Source organism: Athene cunicularia (genome assembly GCF_003259725.1).
Source record: "Athene cunicularia isolate RWA chromosome 12 unlocalized genomic scaffold, athCun1 chr12_part1, whole genome shotgun sequence".
NCBI lineage: Eukaryota > Metazoa > Chordata > Aves > Strigiformes > Strigidae > Athene > Athene cunicularia.
In genome coordinates, this window is record NW_020799116.1 from 23,876,481 (window position 1) to 23,886,263 (window position 9,783).

The 9,783-nt window shown below is 40.9% G+C and overlaps 1 protein-coding gene across 7 annotated transcripts in view; it reads right to left on the reverse strand.

Moving 5' to 3' along the window:
* Window positions 1-9,783, reverse strand: part of FGD3 (FYVE, RhoGEF and PH domain containing 3) — a 102,596-nt gene that overhangs the window by 73,778 nt on the left and 19,035 nt on the right. Inside the window, exon 1 of one of the 7 annotated variants that reach the window (XM_026857768.1) lies at window positions 5,954-6,012. The exons of 1 other annotated variant lie outside the window; for it this stretch is intronic. Coding sequence is in view for 1 of the 6 variants with exons in the window: in XM_026857764.1 (XP_026713565.1) it covers window positions 3,392-3,419 (28 nt within the window). In the remaining 5 variants the exon portion in view is untranslated. Of the gene's footprint in view, window positions 1-3,391; window positions 3,451-5,328; window positions 5,427-5,715; window positions 5,737-5,781; window positions 5,804-5,941; window positions 6,013-9,783 lie in introns of those variants that run through there. 5 more of the 7 variants (XM_026857767.1, XM_026857772.1, XM_026857770.1 and 2 more) reach the window with 5 other exon arrangements.

A 9,783-nucleotide genomic window follows, 5' to 3' on the forward strand; every position in this document is an offset into this window, starting at 1 on the left:
TATAAGAGACAGACTTAGGGTTCATACCTATTCTAAAATCGCTTTTCATTTACTGTGAATATTTATAATAATACCGTAGTTTGAGCAACTCTCAACAACACCAAGCAAAAAACCCAATTAATTTCAAAATAGATGACCCTCTCCTGAAGCAGCCAAGAAACTAACTAGAAATACCAAGTCCAGTGATAAGAAAAATTAATTACCAAGAGTTGTTTTCACTGAATGACAATCTACAGATTCTAGCACCATGACCAAAGGCATGAAATAAACCTATTTCCAGAACCAAATCTCACCCTTTTGGAAACATGGTCACTTTTTTGCTACAGCAGCATGTGTTTGCTGTCCCTTAATCATTCCCACCCTGCCTTCCCCATGTAAATACAGACTAACCATAAAAGAAAAGGTCCTGTTAAGGTAGCATTTTTGGTAAGCTTTATTCAGTGGACTCTTCTCCAAACCACTGACAAATAGTCTTTCTCACAACACTATTAAAAATTATGTGCTAATCCAACTTCTTTTCTTTTCCAGTCGTATTAGCATGGCTGTGCTTGAATTAAAGTCTCCCTGAGAAGAACTGTTTTACGCAGGTACAGCTGCAGGCAAGCACGGTCAGACCAGTCTTCTAGGGTGTGTCTGGCTCAGAGCAGAGAGAGGACACAGCAGATCAGACCTGAGTCTTGCAGACCTTATCCAGGATGTTAAAGGTTTTCAAGCCTAAAGGTGGACATGGCAAGGCACATGAGTAATCCAATGGATTTCAGGGGGGACTGTTCATAGGACTACAGTTGCAGCATATATCATCCACAGTTTTCAAAGCCGGTTGAGAAGTGGTGTACGGGTCAGAGCCCTGGAGAAAGTCGGTAATGCACTGAATTTTGTAAGCATTGCCTCAGAAAAGATGAAAAATTACCTGTATTTAATCTTCAAAACATCTACTATTATTGTGAAGTCAGGTCCAACTAAGACTGTAGGACATGATGAAAGACATAAGTAATGGTTGTAGAACATGCACTTAGGGAACCACTGTACACCTCACCTCTTGCAAAGCAACAGAAATGCAGTTAACTGAGAACACAAATGCAACATAAGTACAATTAGAAACTCGAAGTCTAGTGTTAATATTAAATAGAAGATAATCTCCAGTCTCTCTATTACCAACATAAAACCCACCAGCTGTCAGTAACGTTCACGCTTTCTCCAGTCCCAGCCCTCCATGACCTAAATATTCACTGATTAGTATTTCTGTGCATTTAACTCTTTAAGGGCCCAGTCCTGAAGCCCTTCACATTTCTCCATCCAGGCTGCTCAGAGGGAACACAAGAGCACTGGGCACCTCCTTTGGAAGGGAAACTCAACACCTCTCAAGATCAAGCCCAGGAGCTCCGTTAGCCCTCTTGTGTCATATCTATTTCCATGCTACTATAACACGTTAACGGCAATTGCCGTTCATTCTGCTTCTCACAGCAACGTTTCCAAAAAAAGGACATTTTATCAAACCAAACAGTCAATAGCAGAAAGAAATGGTAAATCCTGTGCTGAAGGACAGAACTTAACACAGGTGCAAGACAGAGATGGTGGAACAGATTTATACTACACTTAACCTCCTCCAGCTGAAGGAGTCCTCCTGCCCTGCTCACTCCGCCAGACACTGCATCATTCTTGGTTAGAAGGTTTCTGTCAGGTCAGTAAACTCTCCCAACTCTGAACTGATTCAGCTCATCCCATGCACGGGGAAGTGGTGTGAAAGCAGGCTGCACTTTGGGTACCCGCATGACCAAAGGCAGCAGAAAGTGGAACTGGGCTCCGAGACGTCTCCTACCTCGGTACAACAGATAGGGCAGCTGTTCTGACAGGTCCCACGCTCCGAGAACCCTGGGAATGATATGGTTTACAGCAACTCAACTGACCAGTAAGCAGCAGCACTGCATCTCAATTATTTTCGCCTAATGGCAAGGAAAAAAAAATACAGAAACCTTGTTTTCCAACAAAAACTCACTGGGAATCAGCAGTATTCAAAGTATCCAAAAAATGATACTTTGTTTTCCTTCCTAAAAACAAAGTCACCTTTACAAGTAAAATAACCAGTTTCATCATCCTACCTTCTAAGATCATGGTATTTTGGCCAGTCGTTCAATAAATTTAAAACCAGCTTGTCTTTGATAACCAAAGAGGTTGAGACCTTTAACTTTTCCAGTGAAGTATTTTTTCCAGACCTCTATCATTTTTGTGGCAAGGGTTTTTTAATGCCACATCTGCATTTATAGGGGAAATGAAACTTCAACTGATCCCATGCTTAAGTGAAAATGCTCAATTTTGGTTTCCTGTTGGAACTTGCAAATGCAGAAACTTTTTTTTTGGGGGGGTGGGAGGCAAAGAGCAATAGCTCTATGAAAACAGGATTTTAACATTGAATTGTGAAATTATCCACTATGGTGAATTCTTCACTTTTTTGGATGGTCAGGGGGAGGGACCCTATATTTGGAAAGAATTTCTGGACCTTGGATACAGTTCTTCATGGCAGACCCCATGTACTGGGAAAGACCAAGGACTAAACTGCAAGCTAGCACCAGTCTCTGACACAGAGCAAAACCAGGTTGCTCCTAATAAAATACTGCAAAAGGGTATTTGTAGGACTATTCTGTATTCAGAATAGTTGCAGACTACCCAGTCCTATTCTGTAGGACTGAAACCAAGTCTTTCCTTCTCTTTCCTTAGAAATGGACAAAATTAATAGGAACAAATAAATACAAATGCCTTGATTTCAGGTGTTAGTAAGCTCTTAAAGCGCTACTGCTAGCATTAGATGGAGTAAAAAGTATAACTTCAATCTCCAGGACCCTTAAGTACCAGGAATGCTGTAATGCCATCTTCACTGCCAATCTGTCCTGTCCCCACTGGGCCTTCATATATATACACGGGTTTGTTTTGGTGTGGATTTCCTTACAGCACCAAGCTTAGCTCAAAGCTTGGGAGTAAGACAGGGGGGGTTTCTTTTGTTGTTTTGTGGTTGGGCTTTTTTGGGGTGGGGGGGGTCACTTTATGTTAGGTTTGGTGTATTTTTTCACAACTCCTAAATGCATGACTTTGAAGTCTTTGCCTCTAGCATTTATGGTATGTTTCCTAACTTTAAGGATCTAGAAAGCAAAATAGGTTATATAGATTTTTGTGATTACAAAAATCCACCAGACTCTTGCTCTTACTTGTTCTTATCACTGATATATCTCATTGTTTTAAGCCTCTAGCTCAAATTAAATCTTAGATACTCAAGATGAATTTCCAAAGGACTGGATTTTCTGCACATATTTTGCTATATTCGAAATAATAGGCAATATTAAGTAGAAGGGGAAATAGCCTGTGTCACGTAAACATGCTTCAAAGGACACAATCCTACCTGGCTCTAGGTAATTCCTGTTAAACATTACTTGGAACTTCACCCCAGCAATCAGGCAGAACTCAACACTTTTCCAAATTAAAAGAAGTCATCATATTATTCATGTGGCAGCAAGTAAAGCATCAGGCTGATGGGAGTGGAGAAGAAAACATTTGGTTCTTCATTTTCCCATGTCAAGCATGTAGGGTAATAAGACAAAGACGCAAGTCACTGTCATGATGTATTTGCTTTCTAATTGCCTCAATACTGAAACATGCTCACAAATCTGCCACATGGGCAAGCAAATCTGTATGTTCTTAGAAAATGTCATGGATACTAAACTTCTCCTCCAGGTTAACATAGGCACAAATGACAACTGCAATGATTTTTACTTCCATTTACCCCAATTACAGCAGTTTTGTCCTACCAGGAAGTATGATGGTAACTCAGAAGCATGTAATTACCCTCCTCTATTGACACTGAAACATCACCTCCACATAACATCTACTACTACTTGTTATTCCACTAAATTCACTACAAATTATACACAGGTTGCTGTCGCAAGTATGAAACAAACACCTTTCCTCCCATTCTACAAACCCTGCAAGAAGAGGCAGATGGTAACACTAGGGAGAAATCTCCAGGTCAAATGTCTACTCCCTGAAGTAAATACTCACCTAGAAGATTCCTGAGCTGGGTCACCCCAAAACACTATCCACAAAATAAGCCCCTGTCTAACTCCATGCATGTGCCTGCAGCTATGGGAGTGAAGACCAGATGCTCTGCCACCACCACTCCCCAACAAAGCCTCACTGCAGCCACTGCCTTCCTTGCACACCCTCTCTCACCTGGTTAGCCTTTCACTCCCTTCTGAACACAGTGCCAGCACTTCAGAAAAGTGTGAAGTGCCCTGTACAGTCTAACCCTTGGCAGGCGGGAAAAATCTGTGAGTGGTAAAATTTGAGTGCCTCAGACTGACAGGGGAACTGAACAAAAATCTCACTCCACCCTGGGCAGCATGTCTTTAGTAAGTCCCAAAGAGTGGGAAGGAACAGCTAGCACCACATCTTGCAAAAATCTCCACCCTCTTCCTACAGTGGTGGTGGTGCATTCAGCACCCCTTAGCAAAGAAGGGTGTAAAGAACTGTTTGTTTCTTGAACACGATCACTTTTTTGCTTGCTCTGAACTCCAGCCATGCCTGAATGAAAATGCTCTTACACATTAACTCGTACATAACTTTCAGAAGTCCCCAGGCTCCACATCCCACATGGCAAGGCTATGAGAAGACAGGAAGCCCCAGGGACCATGCAAGAGCTCAGCAGAAGTTTTCAGGGCTGCAACACTGGAATTACAACAGCTGGAAGTGCTCTCATGTCCCTGTTTAGATCCTACCTTAGCTGTGCAGCAAATTATATATGCTGGACTGTGTTTAATCAAAGAAAACCCTGGAAACATAATTTACTTTAAGAGCTGGATATCATTAAAAGTCTCATACCAACAAGAGCTGTAAGAGAACGAACGCATAAATAACAAATATTTAGAAAACAACAAAACAGAAAAGAGGTGGAAGGAAAATCTGATCCAGGTCCCCATGTTGTCATGGTGACTTCACAGCCATTATGTACTTCAGACACATTTAGAAGAAAGCTGCATTTTTACCCTTCCCCAACAAATAATGCAAGGAAGAACAGCAATAAATCCTGCCAGTTCATCACAAGCCACTCAAAGGGCAATCCAATCCTTTGATCAGGCAGCACCCCTAAAATATTTTAATCAATACTATTACTGCACTGTGATTCATGTGCTCAGACACATGGAAACAGACGTAAGTAGAAAATTTTAAAAAATAATCCAAACCATTTATCATACATGATGAAGATACTGTTTGAAACATTTCTGACCACGCTTGTATCAGACAGGTTTCTGCTTTCAGAATATTTAAAAAATAATTACTTACATCATTTCATTCTTCCCCGTTTGCAGATACTGTTTGCAATTGGTTTTCTTTTACCAAGTACTATTAGTTCTACATGCTACTCTTATCACACGTATAAATCAAATAGCCTTAGCCTGTTTAAATATAATAAAATCCTCTCAACATCTACATGCAAATGCTGCATAAATACGGATTTTTGAAAGCATGCACCATAGAGATCATAAAATCAATCCAGCTCATTACAGCAGGAAACACAGCAAACACTTTACTACCAGCTTCTAAATTGCTCACACAGAGCATGCATTGCAAAATGCCACTAAACATTTCCACTTCTACACCAATAAAAGGCAAATGCGTAATATAGTCAAAGAGCAGGCATCTGTTAAGACACCATTTTCTGAACGATACCTGTAAAGACATTAAAGACTCCATGAGAAAGCAAGATTTGCAACAGATCGCAGCATGCAAGCTTACCAGCGGTTCGGCGGCACAGCCCGGCCAGCCATCTGCCCCTTTCCCCCCCACCTCAAAGCCGTTTCAGGAAATTGCTGCATTCACTTCACAGAAGGATAATTCTGATAACCCCCACCCTCCAAGTTAATCAATTAATGAAGCAAGACTCTTTTTTCCTTACTAAGCAATGTACAGACACTAGGTCACTTGAAGGTTGCCCGTTCTTTCCTGCTGTAGGGCCTCCCAAATAACAACTGACCATCCAAATTCAGCCTTTTTTTTTTTTTTATATTCATTCAAAGCTGTAGGAATACACTCAGCCCTTGACAATGCCAGCTTGCATGATGAAAGAGCAAAAGTAGTTTTGAGGCTGCAGAATGCCTTCCCTGGGTTACCATGGAAATAAATGTGGGAAGGGGAGGGGGCTTTGCTGATAGTAGTGCTGCTACTCAGTGGAGATGCTTTAAGGCCAGGCTGCGTGGGACTGTACACCAGAAGAAAATGTGTTTTACTACTACCACTATAATTTTACCTGCATTTACTTCCATTTTCACCAAATTTCATATAGTTGAAAAGCATGAAACTTCTTGGAGATCCTGGGGGGATGTTTTTTGAAAGTGTGGTGTTATGAGCCCTCCAAAAAGGAGCTGGAGAACTGGAACGTTATTTACATATTGGAATCCACACAGATGGGAATTAATGCAATTAAAAATTGGTTAACAAGGATGAACCTGTTGCAGAGCTGAGGCTGTAGCAAGGGTGACTAATTTCAGGAAGGCTCAATAAGGAGCATCATCTTCTTGAAATGCAGGGTAGCATTTCTTTTACCAACACATAGTATGAAACAGATCACCTCAACGATTTTACTGTTGTTTGCAGGATTGAGAAAAGCCCATCAGCAAAAGCAGGGTGGGCACTGCCATACACCACTCCATAGCTGCTGCTCCAGTGAGACCCTGACTTCATGCCAGTGCCGACTTGGATCTTCTGAGTTCCCATTAAAAGTCAACCAAAATAATCCATAGTAGGCTGAAGTCTGGCACCAAAATCCCGGAGAGGATAGCCAAACAATTTCATCAAACTGATTAAATTTGATACAAATTTAATTTTTATCAATTTAAGAGCTGCTAGGTACAGTGACATTAATGCAATGCTTCTGATAGAAGCACAAACTCATTGTCCAATATTTGCTACAAAGCAACAGCAACTTCCACAGACATCAGTTTACCATTAACTATTACTGATGTATTTAAATTTTGCATGTGAAAAAAGTCCCCATGCACTGTCTCTGAACACACAGGAATTGCTAAAGGTTTTTTAATAATAGTTATTAAAGAGAGCTCTACCTTGGTACACTAGCCAGACCTCCTCTCTCCTCAGCCTCTCCTCAGTGGACATCAAGAAGCCCAAGTTACACAACAGACCATTTTGGGTTTGCAAGCACAGCAGCTAAAGGCATCCACTACAAATTCCACTGTATGTTTACTTTTAACCATTTCCAGTGGGTTTGTTTAAAAAGTTAAGCCAAGAAAAGAGAAGGGAACAGAGTTGTGGGCCATACAAAATGACAGACGTGGATTAACACTGGGGCGAAGACAGCGTGAGAACAGTTGTGAGCCAGCTGGGCACAAGGTTGGAAAGACCTGTCAGCCTGCAGTCTCTCTGCAGAAAACCCTGGTTGTGGCTGCTCCTGCAGCTGCTTCAGCCAGTCCCAGCAGCAGCTGCCTTCTCCCTGGAGCTCTCTACTCATCTCCCCAGTCCCACATGGGGTAAAGGAGACACCACTGGGGTCCCAGTGCCCCTAAAGAAGTGGCTGATATCTCCCACCCATGTAGGGCCAGGAGAGAACTGGTAGGAGAACTATCCTAAGCTGGGTCCCTTTCTGACTCCTCTCACTGCAGCAATTTCTGCCTTAGTTTGAGTTGACAATATGCACCTTGTGCAATAGCTTTTTTTTGGGGGTTTTTTTGAGGGGAAAAAAAAAAAATGAAAAAAATATTTTCCCCAAAAACATCTCACAGCAGGAAGATGAAGTAGTATTACATTTATACATATATCATCCCTAGAAGACATACAGCTGGTACAGGAGTGGAGAAACCCCAGAGAGAAGTAATCCATCTTCCTGCAAAGCATACAGCAAACAGCCTAATCCACATATTTCCACCTGTTTTTCTCCCCAGTCAATCAGAATTTCAACATTTATCTACTAGGCCATATATCAAAAAAGCCTAATACAAGTAAAATGCAAATCTTTTTTTATGACAACACAATAAAAATAAGTTCTGATGATTACAAGGTATCCACATCACACAGATTCTCTGTGCTTTCCTCTGCTCCTATAGCTGCCTCCACCATCACATCTTTACAACCACTAATAGGAAAGTTTCACTCAAAACAAAATCCCAATTCCTACACAAATTCAAGGAAGAGCAGAACTAAGTCAGCCAAGCCAAACACAGCAAAACACCATAAAACATAAACTGCTACAAAAAAGAATTGGGGAGGGGCTAAAAAGGCTTAAAAATCCAAATAGCAAGAACCAGAGTAGCCCAGCCACTGCTGCAGCCAAAAGCCAAGGAATGGCTCTGCAGGGCTCACCTAGCCTGCTCTTACATGTCTCTGGCCTTATCCCCTCACACCAACGCCAGCTTTCCACTGTGCCCCCTCACATGCCCAGCAGGCACAGACCAGCACAGGATGGGGCTAGTCTGGAGCTACTCATGTGTCCATTGCCCAGCTGACAGCTGCCAACTTGATGGTTTTGCCCACTTGTCTCCTCTTCTCTAGGGACTGGTCTATTTAGCTAACGAATTTTAGAAAAACTGACAGGAAAAAAGAAAAAAAAATATTCTGGATCTCTTTACCCCTTTTATCAACCTGCTCTGAAAGGAGCCTGCAGCCTCAAGAGCAACGAAGGACAGATAGCATAATTGCATAAACCTCACTTCCTCAGGAAACCAGATTAAAAAGCCACACTGTTGACTACCAAGGAAGCTCAGCAAGATGAAGGGAATTCACATGGGAGCAGCTCAGATGTATTATTCTTTTCTTCAAAAGATAGCCTGCCAGGAAGAGACAAAGGTAACAAGTGAGGCACAGTAGAAGGCCAATAAATTGCAGAAACAGCATATGTTGATTATCAAAAGTCAATGAATATTTGTTATATGTATATACATATACATATGTATATATACATATACATATACATATATATATACACATGTAAACGTATGTTTATATGCATATACGTATCCAGGTATATCTGGAAAGGATAGCCAAGAGGTTTCTTCAAAGACTACCTGAACAAACAAAAAAAGCCTTACTGTTTCAGACTTTCTAACAGCTAAAGAGCACTAGACTCTTACTCACCTACATTCCTGTGATTAAGTGGCTAATACCACCCTGCTCAAGGAAAGTAACATACATATCATACCACGTCTCCTAGTAACAAGGTAAGGTATCCAATGTGCAAAGCTGAGGGGAAAAAAAACAGACTAGTCTTTTATTGAGAAAGAATAAATCGAATAAAATTACAAGTGAATGGCTATTGATTACTATGTGATCCTCCTGTAACCTTCTTGAAGCTTTTTATTAGAATTGTTCACGCTCAGAGAAATGAAGGATTAATCTCTCAGCTGCTGGTAGCTTTTAGATTATTGATAACCTCTTGATGGAAGAGGAAAATATTTTATTTTTTTTTTTAAAAAAAGGCCATTGTTAAGGATAAAGTAACACTTCAAATCATGCACACAGCAAAACAGGGAACAAGGTGATGTTTACCCTTCATTTAGTACTCTTGACAACTACATTCACCTGCTAATGAAACAAACACTGTCAGCTTGCCTAAGTGCAATATATATCTGCACTATATATTTTATTCAGACGCTTGAATTGCTGTGTATCAGTAGCAGCACGCAGCAAAAATCACCAAAACCGCCAGAAGATGCAGCAAATCACTCAAGTGTTATGGTAATGCTATGCAAAAGAGCACTTTTTTTTTTTTTTTTTTTTTTAATTTTTTTT